General features: G+C 43.3%; 1 protein-coding gene across 1 annotated transcript in view; it reads left to right on the forward strand.

Moving 5' to 3' along the window:
* Nucleotides 1–22930, forward strand: part of LOC137329941 (NAD(P) transhydrogenase, mitochondrial-like) — a 139065-nt gene that overhangs the window by 6958 nt on the left and 109177 nt on the right. Inside the window, exons 2-5 of the mRNA XM_067994498.1 lie at nt 3229–3420; nt 14778–15007; nt 16355–16572; nt 19666–19753. Of these exons, the coding sequence (XP_067850599.1) occupies nt 3279–3420; nt 14778–15007; nt 16355–16572; nt 19666–19753 (678 nt within the window). The 5' untranslated portion in view covers nt 3229–3278. The remainder of the gene's footprint in view (nt 1–3228; nt 3421–14777; nt 15008–16354; nt 16573–19665; nt 19754–22930) is intronic.

Raw genomic sequence — 22930 nt, forward strand, 5'->3', positions numbered from 1 at the left:
CGTTATCAAACAAAATTTGACACTGAGCCACATAAGGAGATTTTAGGACAGGTGACATTTAAGGAGCGTCTTAAAGGAGGAGGAGGAGAGGCGGAGTGGTTTACGGAGGGAATTCCAGAACTTATGACCTAGGCAGCTGAAGGCACAGCTGCCAGTGGTGGAGTGATTAAAATCAGGGATGTGCAAGAGGCAAGAATTGGAGGAGTGCAGAGATCTCGGAGGGTTGTAAGGCTGGAGGAGGTTACAGAGATAGAGAGGGGCGAGGCCGTGGAGGGATTTGAAAAGAAGGATGAGAATTTTAAAATCGAGGCGTTCCTGGATCGAGAGCCAATATAGGTCAACGGGCACAGGGGTGATGGGTGAACGGGACGGGCAGCAGATACGAACTAAACTTGCCACAGAAAGTTAAGTCTTGTCCATTCCAGTCTAAGTACCCTTTTAACGATGTGATAATTGTGAATTACTGCCAATCAATCTCTCTGGCACTGAATATTAACTATTACCAGTGTGGAGTATCATTCCTTCAGGTTTTAATTGTTGAGGGTTGTAAAAATGTCAAATTAAAAATTAAAACTTTTTAACTTTTCCTTTCTGTCTTTTTTCTCTCTCTCTTAATCCAATCTTTCTGCCTCTTTATTTCTCTTTCCGTACCTGATTTAACATTGAATTCACCCCCTCTAATTTACACTTCCTTCTCAGTCCTTGTGCTGTTAATTTCACAATCCTTCAATCTGATTAAGAAGATACACAGTTGTTTGCCCTGTTCACTCAGGTCCCAGATTCCCTGTTTCCCTCACCCCAAGTCATTTACAACTGCACTTTCTAAATCCCTGCCTCCTTCCATTTGTCCCTTCTGCAGTCGTCGATCTGCTCAACCGCTCCCTCATGTCCCTCTTTGAAGCCCTTGTTCCCAGAAAATCCTTTACTCTCAGATTAATTAATTGGTGCAAACTGCAGATCAGCAGTGGGAGATATTTAAATATGAGGTGGATATGGTATATGTAAAAAACATTTTGACTAGAGACATTAAATATTAAAACAAGAAAGTGATGTTAATGAGATTGATTGATTAGTTCCCACTTGGAGTATTTTGTGGTGTTCCATTTACCTCATTATAGGAAGGATGTTGGCCATGGAAAGAGTTCAGAGCTTTATCATATTGAAAATGTAAATGAAAACTGCAACAGATATTATGATTCTATTAGATCCCCCCTCTTAACCTGCTCAGTTACATTTGAATGATGCCCGGAATGAGAGATGTGTTAGAAAATATAGGGATTTTTTTCACTGTAACTGAGCAGGTTAAGAGGGGGGATCTAATAGAATCATAATATCTGTTGCAGTTTTCATTTACATTTTCAATATGATAAAGCATTTACCACCTTTGACATCCAGCTCTTGCGGTTCTTTAAGGTTAATTAGACTCAGGATTAAGATTAGAAGAAGGAGGAAGGAAATTACGAGAGTTTTTTTTCACCAGAAACGTTAATGGAACATGGAATGTTCTACAATAAGTGAGACTATATCGGTGTAAAAAATAATTGGAAAACTATTCGAAAAGAATATAAAACGATATGGGGAAAAGGGTGAGGAACTGGGATTAGAGTAGCTGGCTGTAAGGTTGGTTACATCCTGTTGGCTGTAAAGGCTCTGAACCTGTATAATGGGTTAGCTGTGGGCATCTGGAGCTTTTGAGGCTCCATAGTGGTAGAAGTGGAGCTGCTGTTGTAACCAGGGACCCAGCACAGCAATGGGAAATCCTATTGAGGTGCCACCTAGAGACATGACAGAAAGGTGATGCCCAGAACAGGTCTGCGTACCAAATGTAATATATTATAGATACAATTCTGCCATCAATAATTTGATGAATATATTTTTATATAAGTAGCTAAATAATGCTTACAGCTCATTTTGGGAAAAAAATAAAACAAATGCTGTTATAGTTGAGAGTGTTTTGATTGAGGCTACTAATTTTATATTTAAAGAATTTCCATTTTATTAGTATTACTTTTTCTGATATCAAAGGGAGCTCTGTCTTGCCTCATGTCATCTCTACAGATCTTTAATGAAATATTAAAATATAGTGCATCAGCTTTGTGACTGCTTCAGAACATTTTCTATGAACTGTATTTTGGGGGAGATTTGTTGCTGACTTGATTTCTCCGATTTGGTGGGATTCCACTTTGCTGGCTGGTACGCAGACTGTAACTTCAAAGACAGATGACTTAACTGTTTAAGTGGACTGCTTAATGATTGTTATATGCAAAGATCACCCAGCCGATAGAAATAATTAATATTGATGACCCCCTGATGTCCCAGATTTACAGTTCTGTGTATTCTTGTACTCGGCCTTCAAAAGACCTGCAGTTGTAATAAGCTTTCTTATTGGGGGTGGGGGAGAGAGGGGCAGAGAGGGGTTATCCAACTTATACCTTTGGAAATGAAAACAGGGCTTGAGACAGGAGTCTGAGAACACCACTCTGGTACCTTTAGAAGCCTATTTCTGCAGACAGAAGTTGTCTGAATCTTGGTCTATGTGTGGCATACATTTACCAATTTGGAAGTTCTCTGTTTGCTGTACTACTGCATTAGCAGAAGCAAATGGAGAACTCTAGAGTTTGTCCTTCTCACTTAAGTTTCATCAAGGATGCAAAATGTTTAAAACACGGTGGAGAACTGCTGAAGTGTATTGTTTTGTAACAGATTTTGTAAATTAAATGAATCTAATTGTTGTTTAACTTTTGTTTCTTAATAAACCTGTCTTGTAGTTTGTAGCCCAAAATATGCGTCTGTTAGTGTTATTTATCCATCAGTTGGAGAGATCTGAGGTTACTATTTGCAGACTACATATTGATGGTAAATGGGTTTATCATTCATCCCGAGCACACGAGGTCACATTTTGGTTCATAGGAAGTGTGTTCTTGTCCAGGGAAGTGATCCATTTGCCGCAGAGCACAAGTAAAAGTGTCAGGTGATCATAACACAAGTTATGTATGTGTAGACTTTAACTTCAGATACATTTTAGTTCTTATACAAATTTTATAATACAGTGGATTCCTTAGTTTTAGATTTTGTGGAAAATGATCAGCTGATCTGTATTAAACAGTAAGAATTTTAATCTGCCCCACCTTTTAGCCTCTATCATGACTAGCGGAGCACTTGACATTCTTCATGAAGGGACTACCCTGAAATATGACTCTTGTTTTATGATCTTTCTATGCATGGCAGGAGGACAGTGGGGATTGAAGAGCTGGCTGTGGCATTGGTTCCTTCCCAGAATGGCGAGCCTTCTACGTACAGTCGTCACCAGCTGCTCCAGTCCTCTTTTCAGCACTGTGGTACCAGTGAAATTGAAGGTGTTGAGGACCCCATGTTTACGGCAATTTAGAACTCATCAGGCCCTCTGGTGCCAGAAGCCAGGTACAGGAAAGACAACTTACTAGAGCAATCACTGTATCATTTTGTTTTTGGAAATAAAGTATAAAGATGCAAATTCTCTTAATGTCCAGAGTCAACATATTTTTCTCTTTGATAATTTATAAAATCCTGAAAGTATCTGTATTTTAATACAGTGACTTTGTCACATGCAGTGAAATGCAGCTTATTTTACTTGTACAGTTGGAAGCCTTTATTAGAACAGCATTTATCTGAAATGACCAATTAAATGACAGGAGCTTTCAGCTTGCCCTGCATATATAATTATTTAGTTGTACTGCTAGCCGATCTACCGTGGTGTTGTCCGCGGTGACTCTGAGGATACAGTCTGTCACACATGTCAACGATGCCTTCTTGGAATTGACGATTTTGTTGTCCTCTGCATTGTGTCCTGACTGACCCAAACCTGGCCTTACCAGGGAGTGTGATGCTCCCTGTTGCCTCATAATCCTAAATGTCAGCCAACCCCTAACCAGAAACATTCCAAAATGATAGAAATAATGAAAGATGTGATCTTGAAAAAGGAATAAATGAAATATTCAAATGATGATTAATATGACTTCAGTAAAAATATTAAAATAACTGCATTAAGTAAAATAAGGAAATGATAAACTGTTTATAGAAAAGATCAGTCATCTAATGTAACTAATGTTAAAGTTATCATTTTAAAAATTGATTGTAATGTAAATTAAGATGAATATATTTCTGAATTGAAAATGTAAGAATTAGATATTTAAATTTATTCAGTGAATAATATTAATTTAACATTTTAAAATCATTTGCTATAGGTGATTGAATGAATATGAATTAAAATGTTTGACTAAAATTACAACTCAATAAATAGTGATAAAATGAAATAGTTATTAATGGGGAAACAGTTGGGAGAGGCCAAAAGGGCAGAAGAGAGTTCCTTGGAGGCTCGAGCTGGAATCTCCCAGGAGGAGGCAGTCAGGGGTCAGGGCCCAATCGTGGAAAATTAATCTATAAAAAGTGACAAAAAATCAATTGTAGAGGGGAAAAGGAATAGATAAAAATTAATTGCTGACTGGGTGAGAGGTCAAATGGCCAGGAGGAAGGACTTACATAGAATGTACAGCACAGAAACAGGCCATTCGGCCCAACTGGTCTATGCCGTTGTATATTCTCCACATGAGCCTCCTCCCACCCCTCTTCATCTAACTCTATCAGCATAACCTTCAATTCCTTTCTCTGTCAGTAGTTTACCTGGCTTCCCCTTAAATGTATCTATGCTATCTATGCTTCAACTACTCCTTATGGTAGTGAGTTCCACAATCTAATCACTCTCTGGGTAAAGAAGTTTCTCCCGAATTCCCTATTGGATTTATTAGTGATTATCTTATAATTATAGCCCCTAGCTTTCGTCTCCCCCACAAGTGGAAACATATTCTCTACGTCTACCCAATCAAACCCTTTCATAATCTTAAAGACATCTATCAGGTCACCCCTCAGCCTTTTCTTTTCTAGAGAAAAGAACCCCAGCCGGTTCATTCTTTCCTGATAACCTCTCAGTTCTGGTATCATCCTAGTAAATCTTTTTGCACCTTCTCCAGTGCCTCAATATCCTTTCTATAATATGGAGACCAGAACTGTGCACAATACTCCAAGTGTGGTCTAACCAAGCTGCTATACAAGTTTAACATAACTTCTCTGCTTTTCAATTCTATCCCTCTGTTTGCTTATTTTAATGGCCTTTTTTACCTGCTGTGGATGTCTGTGGTTGGGAGGTGTTTCAGGCTGGACGGAGTCAGAGCTAGAGGAGGGGGTGCGGACCTGGAGCCTTATGTTGGGTAAATTTTAAATATAAAATTGTAATTATTATTTAATAAAACTTTAAATCTACTTTTACATAATGCAGTCAGGGATACTGCAAAGTTGGTTTTGTGCTTTGGATGTGAAGTCTCTGAACCTGTCCAGATTAATAGGTGGGAGGAATTGAAGGTTTTGAAGCTCCATCTAGTGGTAGACGTTTGCTGTTTCAGGTATGGCAGGGGTGTGAGAGGAGTAGCCACTCACTAACGGAAAACCCTATGCAGGGGCCATCTAGAGGCATGGCAGAATGCTGATGTTCAAGTGAGCGTGTGGCATACGTAGCAAATTTAGTATATTGCAGATAAATATCAATTTTTGTGCTGCTTTAATGTTTAATTCACATTAATATGTGAAGAGCTATTCAAATTATTCACTTATGTGTATAAGACATGCCCTGAACTGTTCAGATAAAGAGATTGCTATAATTTGAAATTACGGCATGAAGTGGCAAATTCATTAAAAAATATATTTTTATATGCATTTGCATATTAGTCTTTAAGTGTAAACCACGGTGTATGCTGTATAGTTAAGAATCTATCATAGGAAAAGAAAATAAAGCAATATAGCATGCCTTTTAGAAACTAATGATTAAAGCTGTGACACTGTAAAAAAGTACAAAGGAATTTTGAAGGATTATTACCCCTTAATAAGATAACTCCTGTTCCATAAATAACTTTATACAGAATGCAAGTTATTTATAGTATATTTTGAATACCAAGTATGCACATATTCAGGTTGAAAGTTTGGATTAATTTGAAATTCAAGTATAGATTCATCTTAATGACTGCATTTTGGATCCTCTCAATCCAATTTATAAAGTTACAGGGGAAGGAATATCTTCAGACAGGGGCCTGAACATATACTCAGTACTAAAATCCAAATGGTGTGCAGTTCTTGTCTGTATTAGAAAGGCACTTCTATCCTGGCACCTGTCAATGCAATTCGTATTCCCATGGGAATGCGAGAAATCCAAGGCAGCATTCCATTTGTACAGAACATAGAAATAAAGAACTTGCATCCAAAGGCGGCTTCCATGACCCCAGGACATTCCAAAGCACTTCACAGCCAATTAAGTATTTTTGAAGTATAGTTATTGTTGTAATGTAGGGAGATGCAGCATCCAATTTGTACAAAGCAAGGTCCCACAAAAAGCAGATGAGATTATGTGCTCACGTCCTGGAGTGGGGCTTGAACCCACAATGAGAGTGCTATCACTGAGCTAAGGCTGTAAGCAGATTACCCTATTTTACCAAATGTATCTATTCCTCCTCAAACACACCAAATAATAAACAAAAAAGTGCTATCTTACATAACACATTTAGTAACACAGGACCTGAGATAGCATCCTTTAACTTTGTGAGGCTCTTGGTTTTTCCTCACAGAATCTTCTACTTTTTTTATTGAAGACCTTGGAAGAACTGGTAAACTGGAACAAGGGAAATTAAAACTTATTATTTTGACCTGATAGCTCAGGATGATGCTCACTTGGTGCTGCTATGCTCTAAGCTGATTTGAATATGTAGGTCCTGAATGTTTCATTAATGCCATGATTTATTATATTTGTGTGGTAATGGAATGGATGAGTAACTTGATGAGATTACTTTCTCTCCGTCTTCATTCTTTGAATAAAATTCAACCTCCATATACAAAGCTTTGTTTCCCTTGATGTGACAGGACATCAGGGTTTAAAGGGTTAAATTATGAGGACAGGTTGCATAGACTAAGCTTGTATTCATCCAGGTATTTTTTTTTAATGAGTTGAGAGCTTCTGCCTCTACCACCTTCTCAGGCAGCGAGTTCCTGACCCCCACCACCCTCTGGGTGAAAACATTTTTCCTAATTTCTGCTCTAATCCTTCTACCTATCACTTGAAATCTATGTCCCCTGGTTATTGACCCCTCCGCTAAGGGAAGTAGGTCCTTCCTATCTGCTCTATCTAGGCCCCTCATAATTTTGTACACCTCAATCAAATCACCCCTCAGCCTCCTCTGTTCCAAGGAAAATATCCCCAGCCTATCCAATCTGTCATCACAGCTAATATTCTTCATATTCGCTTGAGTGTAGAGGATTGAGGTGTTGAAGTTGATTAAAGGCTTTGATAGGGTAGATAGAGCGAAACTATTTCCCCTGGTGTGGGAGCCCAGAATAAGGGGACATAACCTTAAAATTAAAGCTAGGCCGTTTAGAGGTGATGTCAGGAAGCACTTCTTCACATAAAGAGTATTGAAAATCTGGAACTCTCAACCCAAAAAGCTGTTGAGGCTGAGGGTGAATTGAAAATTTCAAAACTGAGGTTGATAGATTTTTGTTAGGCAAGGGTGTTAAGATATACAGAACAAAGGTGGGTAGATGGAATTACGACACAGATCAGCCATGAATTGAATGGGGGAACTGGCTCGAAGGGCTGAATGGCTTGCTCCTGTTCCTATGTTCCTATGGCAAATATCTCTCCCAATTTGCTGCCACCAGTGTGATGTAATTTCAGCATATTTTAATGAGTCATTCCCTCTTGAATAAGCCCATGGCCACCCTCTGGCATTCTCCAAAGGGCCCATCAGAGCACCCATTGCTGCCTCCTTCTGAGCAGCAACCTCAATTCTCTCTTGCTGACCTTCCTACCCAGCATGCCCACTGGGAACTCACCTCACCAAACTCCTTCCCACTCACCCTACCCACCACTGCTCCCTTAGACTCCACCAGTGAATCAATGATCACGACCCCTCTCCACGTTTCCCTCTAGAATATTCATTAATTGGCAAGCAAGTCCCTTGCCATCCACATCCTTATTGCAGTCGACTGTATTGACATCCTGGCTTTTACTGAAACTTGACTGACAGGTGGCGTCACCTTGTTCCTTACTGATTTCTCCAAGGCTATGCTTTCTACCAGCTGCCCTGGCAAAACCGCTGCAATTACGATATGGCCCTTATTACCAGTTACACCTTTCTCTTCCCCCACTCCTAGAACCATAGAACCATAGAAAAGATACAGCACAGAAGGAGGTCATTCGACCCATCGTGTCCGCACCGGCTCAAAGAACAACCAGGTGCCCATTCTAATCCCACCTTCCAGCACCCGGTCTGTAGCCCTGCAACTTACAGCACTTTAGGTGCAGGTCCAGGTACTTTTTGATAGAGTTGAGGGTCCCTGCCTCTGCCACTAATTCGGGCAGCGAATTCCATACACCCACCACCCTCTGGGTAAAAAAGTTTTTCCTCATGTCCCCTCTAATCCTTCCGTCAATCATCTTAAATCTATGTCCTCTCATTCTTGAACTCTCCACTAGGGGAAACAGGTACTTCCTGTCTACTCTATCTGGGCCCCTCATAATTTTGCACACCTCAATCAAGTCTCCCTTCATCCTCCTCTGCTCCAAGGAAAACAACCCCAGCCGATCCAATCTCTCCTCATAGCTGCAATTTTCAAGCCCTGGCAACATTCTTGTAAATCTTCTCTGCACTCTCTCCAGTGCAATTAAGTCCTTCCTGTAATGTGGTGACCAGAACTGCGCACAATACTCCAACTGTGACCTTACCAGCGTTTTATACAGTTCCATCATTACATCCCTGCTTTTGTATTCTATACCTCGGCTAATATTGGAAAGCATTCCGTATGCCTTTCCTCTGGCAACCCCTCCTCCTTTGAGGTCTTTCCCTAGTGGAATGCCTAGAATGCAGTTGTCCAGGAAGGAGGACCATGACTCTGAGAATTTGTGTTAGGTTTTAACCTTTGGCTGGTCCTTGGAAATTCCAAAGTACCTGGATTGGTGACCAGAGCTGTGATTTATTGCCATGGGAAGTCTTTCAAGCCACAGCCCTCTGTTTGAAGATCACACAGCAACCTGAGAGATCAGCAAGGCCCAAACCTTATAAGGCAATGTATTAATGTCGGGTCATTGTCTTCCGCCCAAACATCTCCCGTAATGGTACAACCATCAGTGATTATATTCATCTACTCCGTTGGTCTGTTGATTTGCATATGTTAACCTTTCAAAGAGATTGCTGTAGCAATTTAGCAACCTTCGACTGACTTCATCTCTGAACACAGAGAAAGGCACCAGCAAAGGAAATCTTTTTTAGACCGGTGCGTCTTTTTCAATATGTTGACTTGTTTGATCAGTTGCATGTGTTGTCCACCTTTCTATAGAAACAATGGGTTTTCTTTGTAGTAGGTGTGTTCACTCTCTTGTGTTCGAGGGCCACATATAAGGTTTAAATCCACGTCCCATTAATTTAGTGAAAGTTGGCTATGCTATAAAACCTTGGTATTCTATTCTGATTCAGGATTTATCCATTAATGAGACAACAACACTAAAAAGAGCTCATTCCAAATCTCCCTGCTCACAAATTCAAACAGGACAAACCAGTGACAAAGAAATATAAGTGTAAATAGGACTGAAGCACCAGGACTTGAAGGGTCAGATTATCATACTCTTCCCTTAGATATATTATTGGATGAAGACCATTTTAAAATCACGTTTACCGTATCTTTGCAAAGTCACATAAAAAATGAGAAATCTCCCATTTTGTCATACCTATTTTGCCTCCTCCTGTAATCTTCAGTCTTTGAAAATGTAAGCCTGGTATAGTTTAATCATTAATTCCTGATTTTCCTCATCTTGCCTTCTACTTTTTTCAATCTCGGTGTCCTGAATTATGGGCTTTGGCCTGGCTTTTCAGTGATTATACATCAGTGTATAAAGGTTTACTGACCGACCAGTAATTTGTATCAGCAAGTGGCTCTGTGGAATAGTTTCAAACCTTTATATTTTAAGATCTCTATGGGTAACTGTTGGCTGATTTAATGAGAAGGTGCCAGGACCAATCTATGGCAATTACATTGAGTGTCTTGTAATTATTGAGCATTTGACTTTTGCACAATTAGTGGATTCCTGCATTCAGTTGGGATTTTCAATCTTCCTAGTCTCTCTATTCTCAATGCCAAGTGTCCTGATTTTTATCTTATAATATTTGTAAGAGTTATCACCAGTGAAGTTAATGTGACTGTAAACCTTAATGGGGTTCAATAGCTTCACCTATATGTGGCTGTAGTCACTTATTATTTAGTAAAATTACATTAAAACTTTCTACCAAAATCGATATTAAGGCATCAGTGTATTTAAATGATAGATGTTAAATCTACCTAGGAAGATTAGTTAAGTAGACTCATGACTAAGGTTAGAGCATGTGGAGTCAGGGGACAGGTAGCAGAATGGATAGCAAGTTGGCTACAAAACAGAAAACAGAGATTAGGGGTTAAGGGTATCTGCTCAGATTGGCAAAAGGATCAGTGCTGGGACCACTGTTGTTCACAATTTACATTAACGATTTGGATTTGGGAATCGGAATTACATGCTTTGGTAGTACAGTGTGTGTGCTTCTAGCGTGATGTGCACTGGACACCATTTTGGTAAAGGCGTTTGCGCACTCGCAGATAACGAACGCTGGCATCATGTAAAGTAGGGAGAATATACATTAGATCAGTGTGCAACGCTGATTTAAAGGGATAGACACCATTTTGGCACTCATTGCTCCGGCCAACAAACTTTCTTAACCACGAACAGCTGAACATATTTTAGATGGCCTGGAGGACCCCCCCACCAGTGCTATTTAAAGGGATCATGCAGGTGTTGCAGGTTAGTGGCTAGATTACTGCTATTGGTACAATTGTACGTGTTTGTTGAAGTTTCCTATACTTGGATAGAGTTGCTATAGTACATAAAGAGTGGTTAAGCAGGTCCTGCATTACTGTTGGTGTCATTTACAACAGTGTGCTGAACAAGATTCCTGGCAACCATGGGTGGCCTGCTAGGGCTCTTGCTGGGCATAGAACACGACTGGGAGCATGCAGAGAGACCACTCAGAGCAAGTCACGCTGTGAGGAGAAGGGGGAGGAGGCCATATCACATGAGGGCCTTCAGGGAACAATGCTCTTACCTCAATAGGAGCGAAGATCAGTGCATCCGACGGCTGCATTTCACTAAAGAGGTCGTAATGGAGATTTGTCAATGTTTGCAGCCACACCTGCAGCCTCAGAGCGGGGCAAGGACAGCCTTACCTGTGGCTGGCAAGGTAACCGTGGCGCTGAACTTTTACGGCTCTACATCCTTTCAGACCTTTGCTGGCGATGTAAGCAACATCTCGCAGTTTGCAGTGCACTGCTGCATAAGGGAGGTCACTGAGGCTCCGTACGAGCTGCACAACAGATTCATCACATTCCCTCTTGACAGAGAGAAGCAGCATGAGTGAGCACGAGGGTTTGCTCGCATTGTAGGCTTCCCCATGGTGCAGGGTGCCATTGACAGCATGCATATTGTCATGCGTGCTCCACATCTCAACTCAGCCTCTTTATGAACAGAAAGGGGTTCCACTCCCTCAATGTGCAGCTGGTGTGCGTCCACACGCAGCGCATCATGCAGGTTAATGCCCGCTACCCTGGCAGCAGTCCAACATCCCAGCTATCTTGGCACTGGCTCGGCAAGTCAGAGGCTGGTTACAGGGTGCCGAAGGCTATCCCCTCACGAGGTGACTCATGACTCCAGTCAGGCACGCACGCAAACGTGCAGAGGAGGCCTACAATGAGAGCCATGCGGCCAAGCAGAACATCATTGAGCACACCGTAGGCCTCCTAAAGCAGCGTTTCCGCTGCCTGGACTATTCTGGTGGAGCCCTGCAGTACTCCGCGGAGCGGGTGTCAGGATTTGTCGCGGTATGCTGCATGCTGCACAACCTCGCCCTTATGAGAGGACAGCCTTTACCACTGCCTATCCAGCAAGACCCTAAGCCAGAGGCAGAAGAAGAGGAGGAAGAGGCAGAGGAGGAGGAGGACGAGACGAAAGAGGACGTGGAGGAAGACTCAGAGAGGCAACAAGGTGCAAATGCCCTGTCTGCCAGGGCTCTGCGTGCTCGCCTTATTAATGAACAATATCAGTAACCTCAATGACACCTCCCAAGTCACCAACAGACCGTCACTCCTCACCTTTCCTCTCCCGCATGACCATCACATCGCCCTCCATAAGATTACACATTGCCTCCTCCTGCAGCGCATCATATAAATAAAAACCACCACCAGCTGCGACTTCAAAGCCAAATTTATAACGTAACATAATAACTGTGTTAGCAATTAATAGACTTTTCACCCTTGTGCATTCCCTCAGTGCCTGTCATTCGTGTGCCTTTTCCTTTCCTAGGGCTCCTACGAGGTGCATCGCCAGTGGCTGGACCATGGGTGGTGGAAGGCTGCTGACCTTCAGTGGAGGAACATGTAAATGGCCTTGGAGGACGATCTCTAGCAGCTCTGGACTGGGAGGGCCCGGCTTTAGTCTGCATCATCTCGGCCTGTGCTGCAGCAGTCTGGCCTAGCTGGCCAATAGTCAACAGCAAGGGCACTGGTGGAGTGTCAGGGGTGGGAGTACGAATGCTGTCATCCGGAGAGAGGACAGCAGGTTTGACTGCCGTGGCGCCACTGCCACTCACAAGGGGCAACGCCTCAGCAATCCTGGTGATCAGCTGGAGAACAGATTGCTGGACTGCTGTGATGCCCTGGAAACCCTGTTCCACGGTGGTACCCGAAGTTACGGTAGCAGCAGTCTGAGCTTCCATAGCATCAGTCTGAGCTTCATCTGAAGCATACAGACCTTTGATGACATCGGTCTGTGCTGTAATGGAAGCCGTGACATTGGTCATCAGATGCTGCATCATGGGTGGGTTCCATAGTTTGTGCAGATGGAGGTGACCACCCATTCCAAGTTGGAAAGGATGGGCTCCAAGCTCAGCGCAAAGTTGTGTGCCAAGTTCGAGGTGGACTCTTCCATGCCCCTTGACATTGTGCACAGGCTTTCTGGCAGGCTTTTGAGTGCGCCAAACATTTGGTGGTGTATGCCCATCAGCCGACTACTGCAGCCTATCTGTCGAAGTCCTCATCTGGCGCCTCGGCAGCAGAACTATTGAGCGACCTCGCCCTCCGGTGAGCTGGCACCTGTGATATCCATTCCCCCTGCCCCGGCTCCTGCACATTTGTCCTTGGTGTCTCACCACATGCAGATCCCGCCTCTTGCCTAGCCTGTAATGGACACGCAGCGTCAGTCTCTGAGCTGGTGGATGTGCGTGTCAGATTGAGTGACGGTGTGGCTTTGTTATCCCTGTCTTCCTCCTCCTCCACCTCGGACGGTGCCGGCTCCAGTTCTTAGGCACCTACAATGGCAAAGGGAGACGGGTTGAGTTGTGGAGCGGGGAGAGGAGTGAGTAAGACATGTGTGCTGACCCCATCTGCAGCACATGAGTCCGAAAAGATTGTGGAATGAGAGAGTTGTGGGAAACGAGAAGGAGGATTAGGTATGCAAATACCCCCTTTGTCTGGACCTCCAGCGCCGCCAATGTCCACGGCCGCAGGACGTCCCGCCCAATGATTCGTCCTCCAAGGGGTGAGGACGTGTAGGTGCGCCTGTGCTGGCTGCATGTGGGAATCATGGAAATGAGGATGCAGCACGAATCTCGCGAGCTGCCTGCATCGCTAACACCGGGCATGAGTTAACCGCGCACCGTGACCTCCACACCTCCGAATTTAATCTCCACTGAGTTAAGTAAAACATTGTAATCTAGCTAAATCTGCAGGCTTGTTAAATCTGTTAATCTTCTCAATAGACTTGGCACATAGACCATAAGACTTGTGTTGAAACTGTTATTGTGGTATTTTCTATCATTTGGAGAAATTAGAACACTGTGGTGACTTGAATCATTCCCAGTGCTTATTGTCACCACTGGGGACAATCCCAGATTTATTTTGTGAGGTTATGTTTTGGTTCATGGAGAGTGAGAGCTTGCTTATTGGAGCAGGAGAATTAGTAGTGGAAATACAATCTTCCAGAGCACTGTAGTACAAGTTTGGATTGAAGTCAGACACCATTTTGAGGTGATTCAACATATGCTTTGTGCTGATACTCAAAAAAAACTCTGTCCTTGAGTCATAGTAACCTATGATCTCCACACATGACTTGTGAACTTCTCTTAAAACATGGCTCCAAAAATGTGTTTGATAGCTGGTGTTTAAACACAAAAAAATTTTGAGTGTTATTAATAAAATTTCATAAATGAATTCTAAAAAAGGGAACTTGTTTATTTAATAAATCTGTATTACATATTATAGAGCCCATTTCCCCCCCCCTTTTGGCTTGTTTGTCACTAAAAATATAGGGCAACCTATTAAAGTCTTGTCTGATAGCCAGACTGTTCCATTTTTCTTAAATTACAGTTCAGGTGTTGTTTTCAGTGCTGACATTTTATTCTAAAATGTTTAACTTTTTTCAAACTGTAGAAACTTTTAATGAAAAAAACCAAATAGAATTAGGCCACTGTTTCTTTAGCTAGGATGTGGGGAGAAAGTAGCCAGATGGTGAGAATTGAGTATGATTATGTAAGATGGCAGAAAAGAGGACAAGTATTTCTTGCTTTATTTGTTGTATGGTTTACATTACTGCAGTAGTTAACGGGTGGAATGTTGATTTGTGATGGTAGGAATTCCCTATAAACAACTGACAGTGGGAGTCCCTAAAGAGATCTTCCAGAATGAGAAGCGAGTGGCTTTGTCTCCAGCTGGTGTTCAGGCTCTGGTGAAACAAGGATTTAATGTGGTGGTAGAATCTGGTGCTGGCGAAGCATCTAAATTCTCCGATGACCAATACAGAGAAGTTGGTGCCAAAATTATGGGGACCAAGGAAGCCCTAGGTTCAGACCTAGTTGTCAAGGTAAGATTTATTTTTATGTCTTTAAATTATCATGCTGTTCTGCATTTCACAGTACCATAGAGTGAGATATTCAGGTCATTAACCTTAGAGTTCTGATTTTTCTTCAGAAGTAACTATCATGTTTCTTGATCCTTCTTGGAGAATACACTGCATTCTCTGGTTAGTGGGGTTTGTCAAGTATACTTAACATTGGAGGGTTGAGATTCTTCTCTTTGTTAGTTATAGATGGGGCGCACCAGTTTATTTGCACTGACTGTCACTAAAACTAGTGAAGAATTTCACCTCAGGACTGTTCAAATTGCTCATTTAATTTTACTCGAATTTGCTAAATTGTTTTCTAAACTTCAGTAAGATTGTAATGCATTAGAGTTGTCGTGGGAAACATACTTTCGATGCAAATTACTTCCTTCACCCTCAAGAAAACTGTTTATCTAAAAAATGTGTGTTCTTTCTCCCATCTACCACAACTTTTTAATGTAATTAGCAGCTTTCTGGATAAGTGATTCCCATCAGGAGTGAATTGCTTCTCTGATATATATGCTGGGCCCATCTGATGTTCCTACTAGTTGTTCTACTATTACAATCCCACTTGAAAGTATTTTAGTTTGTTCTAAACATTCACAAGAATTTTTTTTTTCTGATGGCGTTGCACATTGGTATACCAGTGTGATAAATGGTCGGATCACTTTTCCCTTCCTGTCAGTAGGTACTGAATGAAACCTAGGTGTTTTACCACAGGGAAGAAATGGAAATTTTAGAGCATTTCATCTGGACTGCTCGCGCACATCTCCTAAATGATTATTACAGATTATTCGCTTTGCAAACCCCACCTCTTGAATAGAGCATAAAAGAAGAATAATTTACATTTAAAGAATAGTGGTGCTTGTTTTATGTTTGTGATGCCCCCCTCACCCAAGGTCAGATAACCTGCTAATGCCGTCTAGGCCCACACATGAAAAGCAGTCATTTGATCATTTAAATCTGAGATAGATAGCTTTTTGGCAATCAAAGTTATTAAGGGATATGGGCCAAAGGCGGGTATATGGAGTTAGATCACAGATCAGCCATGATCTTATCAAATGGCGGAGCAGGCACGAGGGCCTGAATGGCCTACTCCTGTTCCTATGTTCCTATGATCAAGGCACCCCAGCAAGAATCATTGCCTTTGAGAGAAACTGGGCTTGGTGATGGGAAATGTCTTTAAATTAAGGTTCTTTGCTGCATAATGGAGAGGGAAAACAAAGATTTTAAAGACTGATTTTTTTTGTAAGCTGTTATATATGTAACTTGTTCACAGAATAAAATGTATTGTAATCTCATTCTATATTTATAAAATGTTTCTCTAAGGTTCGGGCTCCAACCTTCAACACTGGCCTGGGAGTTCATGAGGCAGACCTTCTAAAGGATGCAGCAACACTGGTCAGCTTCATCTATCCAGCTCAGAACCAAGAGCTGCTAGATAAACTCACTCTGCACAAGACTACAGTGTTAGCAATGGAACAAGTTCCCCGAGTTACAATTGCCCAGGGGTACGATGCTCTTAGTTCTATGGCCAATATTGCAGGGTAAGGAACATTACTGGTTTGTGATTGCTTGCATTGAAAATATTGCTTATGGCTTAGTGATATTTCAAGAATTTTGAGATAAATAACCATTCTACCTTAAATTCCCCTTTCCTCTCCACTTTTTTTTGAAAAGACTCCTTTTTCCTCATAGCTTTCCCTAACTAAGAAGGTCTTATGTCGGATCTCATCCTTTGTCATTCTTGTGGTTGATGTTTACAAGAACCATCCAATTTGACACGGCCTTGTTTTTTTCCTCCTTCTCACCCCTTATCTCCAGTAGGAAAGTAGTTCATTTCCACAGTGCTCTCTCTCCTCATGGATATCGCCAAGTGTAGACAGGAAATAATTTGTGCAATGCTATTTTTTGGCATTGTATGTGCAAAGATATATATTAGGGTATGGTAATGTATTGATTGTATTACTGGACTAATAGTCCAGAGGCCTGACTAATAATGGAGAGAATGTGAGCTCAAATCTTACCATGGCAGTCTGACAATTTGAATTCAGTTAAAAGTAATGGTAGAAATAAAAAGCTGATATCAGTAAAAATGTGAACATGAGGCTATCAGTTGTCGTAAAAGCCCAGCTGGTTCACCAGTGTCCTTTTCGGAAGGAAGCCTGCCGTCTTCAACTCAATCTGGCCTGTATGTGACTCCAGTCCCACACCAACATGGTTGACTCTTAACTGACCTCTGAAGTGGCCTAGCAAGCCACTCAGTTGTATCAAACCACGACAAAGAATAACAAGAATAAAGCCGGACAGGAACTTCCTACCAAAAGCATTGTGGGAGCATCTTCAACAAACAGCACCTCCCAAACCCGCGACCTCTACCACCTAGAAGGACAAGAACAGCAGGCACATGGGAACAACACCACCTGCACGTTCCCCTCCAAGTCACACACCATCCCGACTTGGAAATATATCGCCGTTCCTTCATCGTCGCTGGGTCAAAATCCTGGAACTCCCTTCCTACCAGCACTGTGGGAGAACCTTCACCACACGGACTGCAGCGGTTCAAGAAGGCGGCTCACCACCACCTTCTCAAGGGCAATTAGGGATGGGCAATAAATGCCGGCCTCGCCAGCGACGTCCACATCCCATGAGCGAATAAAAAAAACACAGACTGCAGTGATTCAGGAAGGCATCCCATCATCACCTTCTCAGAGCAACTAGGGATAGGCGATAAATGCCAGGCTTGCCAGTGGCGTCCACATCCCGAGATTGAATAATAAGAAAAAGCTTTTTTTCACTCCATTCCTTTTCTAAGGAGTTACTAAGAAATTTGTTGTGGGGCTGTTACATGTTGATGGAATAACATGAAATGCGACTGAGTGTAGGACATGGATTTGTGCCTGCAATTCCGTCTAATGGAGCTGCTCCATTGATCTTCAATTAATGTAATGGTTAGCTCTTAGGCTATTAGCTGTTTTCCTTTTTATTCACCATTGCTAAGTTATTTTGTCAACATCTAAAAACCAGATTGAAATGTATTAAATAATATATTCCCCTGTCGGTCTAGAGAAATCACAATTTTTAATTTGCTGGAAGTCCACTAGATTTCACAGCATGCGCGCTCATGGGTGTGGTCAGGAGTAGGCCCATTAGTTTGCTGTTCAACCCTAGATATCTTGTATTACACTTGTATTTAAATGCACTGTGCAAACCCTAACTGGTTTCTTTTCCTGAAAACACTCTAGTATTGTTGATCTTTCCCTGTCCTCTACTCCCATCTGGAGGAAATGGGAATGATTATTACATAATGTAATAGTGCATCTGCCACAGGTGGGCTTTCCTTTTGATTCTGGGTTTGATCAGATAAACTTAACACAGTCCTAAGTTTAAATATTAAAATGATGGAAGTAGAATAACAAGAACAACTTTGTAGATCTTCAGTGAATGCAACTCATGGGAGGATTAGCTGCTTTCCTTTTGAAGTTGAGTTAGGTCTGATTTTAAAGGTGGCTGCACAGCCTTGAATCTTAACAATATAGTTGAGAGTTAGGATTTATGGGCAGTGAAAAAACATTGTTGTCACTAAATGCAATATAAATACTAAAAAAAGATAATTTGGTTATTTGAAATTACTTACTATTCCTTTTGGCATGTAGACTACTTGAACCCTGCGGTGCCCGTTTTTCAGACACAGAACAGGGCAAAAAGTGCCAATTTCATGGTGCCACCTCTAGTGCCCCAAGGGCGCCTGAAATATGTCTGACCATAAATGGGATTGGACAATTTTTAGGTGCCCCTCGCAGCCGCTTAAAATGGGCTTTAGATATATAAATGAGTGACCTAAAACCTGTTTTTAGGACAGGCCTTGTCCTAAATTGGACAGCCTGCTCCGCTCAGGATTCTTCAGTGGTTGCTGGGGCTAAGTAAAGTTTGGTGAGGAGTGAAATTAATCCCCTTTGTAATGGGCGAGCTGCCTCTGGAGTCACAACAGGCGCTGGCAACTCGCCCAAATTATTGAGATAAGGCCTGAGGCCCAATTTAGATCAAGCCTTGGGCCTCCCGGTCTTGATTTGCACCTCATCACCAGGCCACCCATGTCTGGAAGCATCTTTTTTCAGCACAATATTTTAAATGCTACTAAAAGTACTGCAAGACCAGTCAGACCACTCCCTGTAGAGTACTGAAACTTTAGCCAAGTATAGGAAATCTCCAAAAACGTGCACAATTGCACCAGCAGCCAGAAGAAATAATCCTTCAACTAACCTGTAAGTACTTTATGATCCCTTTAAATAACGCTGCGGGGGGGTGGGGGTGGGGGTCCTTCATGCCGTTTAACGTCGTGTTCAGTCGTGCGAGGTTAAGGTTGGCTGGAGTGTGGAGTTGCAAAATAGCAGCGGTGGCTTCAAATTAGCGTTGCACATTGATTCGCGTCATAATCTCCCTACTCTACATGCCACTGGCGGTCGTTAAGCACGCACGCACGCAAGCACCTTTACCAAGATGGCGCTCTGCGCACTTCCTGTGGGAAGTGTGTGCGCGCATCTCAGACTCATTTTCGAGTCTCAGGTGTCCTGGTAGTGCCTAAAAAACAGGTGCTACACGGCCCAATTTAACCCCCACTGTTTCTCTGTTTCTGGCAGGTATAAAGCAGTAGTGTTAGCTGCAAATCACTTTGGGCGTTTCTTCACAGGCCAAATCACAGCTGCTGGCAAGGTTCCCCCAGCAAAGGTAAGATTGGCAGAACTTGATAAAGTGCAGCTGTTCAGGTTGCATAATTGCATGGCGTTGCAGGTGCTGTGTGATGATACCGTTTATCTTAGTTAAAGTTTTTTTTTTGTCAGGTTACTCACCTCAGTAGCTCACTTTGATATAAAATAAATCAAGTGAAAAGAACTACAGATCAGTTGCTTTTTTAAAAACGAAAGTCCAAATAGTTTGCTTGCATGCAAGCTTAAAAAAAAAGTCGTGAGTGAAACCATTTTGCTGTGTACTGTAAAATAGTTAAAGTGTAACTCAATGCTTGCTTTGTAATAACTGAAATTGAGCTCATTCTGTACCTCTTGTAATAAGAAATCTTTGAATCTTAAATGGTTCTTTTGCGTGTCGATTAATTGCACATTCTCCCAGGGTTAGAATTGCAACTCCATTGGAGTAACGTTGGTGCAGTCAGATACTATGGTTCCTCACATGATAAGTTTCTTGTCTTTTCTGGAGTGGGGTGGGGGGAGAGGTTGCTGAGTAATTCCTCAAAGGAGGGCAAATAGATTCTGAGTTAGTGTGAAATTATCAGTCCAATTAAGAATACTTTAATGTGCACCCCCAATTGTTGGGATTGCTGTGGTGAGAGAATGGCATCTGATGTGGGCAGGGGTTCCAATAGGATTTGTGGTAAGGGAGGAATAATAAAAAAAAATGGGGTGGGGAGGAAGAGAGATAATATATTGTTGACAAAGCTGTCTTTTGTTACATGTTTTGCTTTGAATTTATAACCAGAGAACCGGTTAAAATAGTAAGATATATAGATAGAATGCCAATCCACAAACTCTTTTTTGATTTTTTTTTTACTTAAAATGCAAAGGTTAGCTGGTAATTAAAAGTTATCAAATTCTGAGGTAGTTTTGAACTCAAGCTGTATGATAAACTGTATAATAGCTAGGGTGGACTCGTGGAATTAGTTAAAAGGGAATGTCACTGACACACGCAATATAAATGGATTCATGATGTGTTTGTGGAAAGGGAAGGGTTTGAGGGATATGGTCAGAAGGCAGGTCGGTGGAGTTAATCGATCTAAAAGGAACAGGCTTGTTGGGTCTAATGATTTCTCCTTGTTCCAAAAAATTCTATTCTAAAGTCAAGATTTAGTGTGCACATTTCAATAACCTTGAATCAGCTCTTTAAGTTTAAAGTAACAGTTTTCATTAAGAAATATCAGTTATCATGAATAAAAACAGTTTTGATTAAATTTTTTTGTGAAGATAAATCAGTCTCCTGCGGTGTAGCCTATTGAAGTCTCTGGTTTTAGGATGAGAAGTGGCGTGTCTGATGTTCGGTTGGTAAACAGAAGAAATTTTAGGAATAGTAAGATGGCCTCCTTGTGGCAGTTGAAACAAAATTGAAGGTGTCAGAGTAGGCTTCTGCCGTTGAGATCTTCCCTTTATGCTTTCCCCACTTTTATCGCTTTATGCTTTCCCCCCTTACTCTTCTCTCTTCCCCCCTCTCCTTCCCCCCCTTACTCTCTCTCTTCCCCCCCCTTACTCTCTCTCTTCCCCCCCCCTTACCGCTCTTCCCCCCCTTACTCTCTCTCCCGGATCGCCCCCCCCCCTTACTCTCTCTCTTCCCCCCCCCCTTACTCTCTCTCTCCCCCCCCTTACCTCTCTCTTCCCCCCCCTTACTCTCCCTCCCCCCTTACTCTCTCTCTTCCCCCCCCCTTACTCTCTCTCTTCCCCCCCCCCTTACTCTCTCTCTTCCCCCTTACTCTCTCTCTTCCCCCCCCCCCCTTACTCTCTCTTCCCCCCCCCCTTACTCTCTCTCTTCCCCCCCCCTTACTCTCTCTCTTCCCCCCCCCCCCTTACTCTCTCTCTTCCCCCCCCCCTTACTCTCTCTCTTCCCCCCCCTTCTCTCTTCCCCCCCCCTTACTCTCTCTCTTCCCCCCCCCCTTACTCTCTCTCTTCCCCCCCCCCTTACTCTCTCTCTTCCCCCCCCCCCCTTACTCTCTCTCTTCCCCCCCCCCCTTACTCTCTCTCTTCCCCCCCCCTTACTCTCTCTCTTCCCCCCCCCTTACTCTCTCTCTTCCCCCCCCCTTACTCTCTCTCTTCCCCCCCCCTTACTCTCTCTCTTCCCCCCCCCCCTTACTCTCTCTCTTCCCCCCCCCCTTACTCTCTCTCTTCCCCCCCCCCCTTACTCTCTCTCTTACCCCCCCCCTTACTCTCTCTCTTACCCCCCCCCCTTACTCTCTCTCTCCCCCCCCCCCCCTTACTCTCTCTCTTCCCCCCCTTACTCTCTCCCTTCCCCCCCTTACTCTCTCCCTTCCCCCCCTTACTCTCTCCCTTCCCCCGCTTACTCTCTCCCTTCCCCCCCTTACTCTCTCCCTTCCCCCCCTTACTCTCTCCCTTCCCCCCCCTTACTCTCTCCTTCCCCCCCCCCTTACTCTCTCTCTTCCCCCCCCCCCTTACTCTCTCTCTTCCCCCCCCCCCTTACTCTCTCTCTTTCCCCCCCCCTTACTCTCTCTCTTCCCCCCCCCCTTACTCTCTCTCTTCCCCCCCCCTTACTCTCTCTCTTCCCCCCCCCTTACTCTCTCCCTTCCCCCCCTTACTCTCTCCCTTCCCCCCCTTACTCTCTCCCTTCCCCCCCTTACTCTCTCCCTTCCCCCCCCTTACTCTCTCTCTCCCCCCCCCCTTACTCTCTCTCTCCCCCCCCCCCTTACTCTCTCTCTTCCCCCCCTTACTCTCTCTCTTCCCCCCCTTACTCTCTCTCTTCCCCCCCCCTTACTCTCTCTCTTCCCCCCCTTACTCTCTCTCTTCCCCCCCTTACTCTCTCTCTTCCCCCCCTTACTCTCTCTCTTCCCCCCTTACTCTCTCTCTTCCCCCCCCTTACTCTCTCTCTTCCCCCCCCTTACTCTCTCTCTTCCCCCCCTTACTCTCTCTCTTCCCCCCCTTACTCTCTCTCTTCCCTCCCCCCTTACTCTCTCTCTTCCCTCCCCCCTTACTCTCTCTCTCCCCCCCCCTTACTCTCTCTCTCCCCCCCCCCTTACTCTCTCTCTTCCCCCCCCCTTACTCTCTCTCTTCCCCCCCCCTTACTCTCTCTCTTCCCCCCCCCTTACTCTCTCTCTTCCCCCCCCCCTTACTCTCTCTCTTCCCCCCCTTACTCTCTCCCTTCCCCCCCTTACTCTCTCCCTTCCCCCCCTTA

This window comes from Heptranchias perlo, chromosome 1 (genome assembly GCF_035084215.1).
Source record: "Heptranchias perlo isolate sHepPer1 chromosome 1, sHepPer1.hap1, whole genome shotgun sequence".
NCBI lineage: Eukaryota > Metazoa > Chordata > Chondrichthyes > Hexanchiformes > Hexanchidae > Heptranchias > Heptranchias perlo.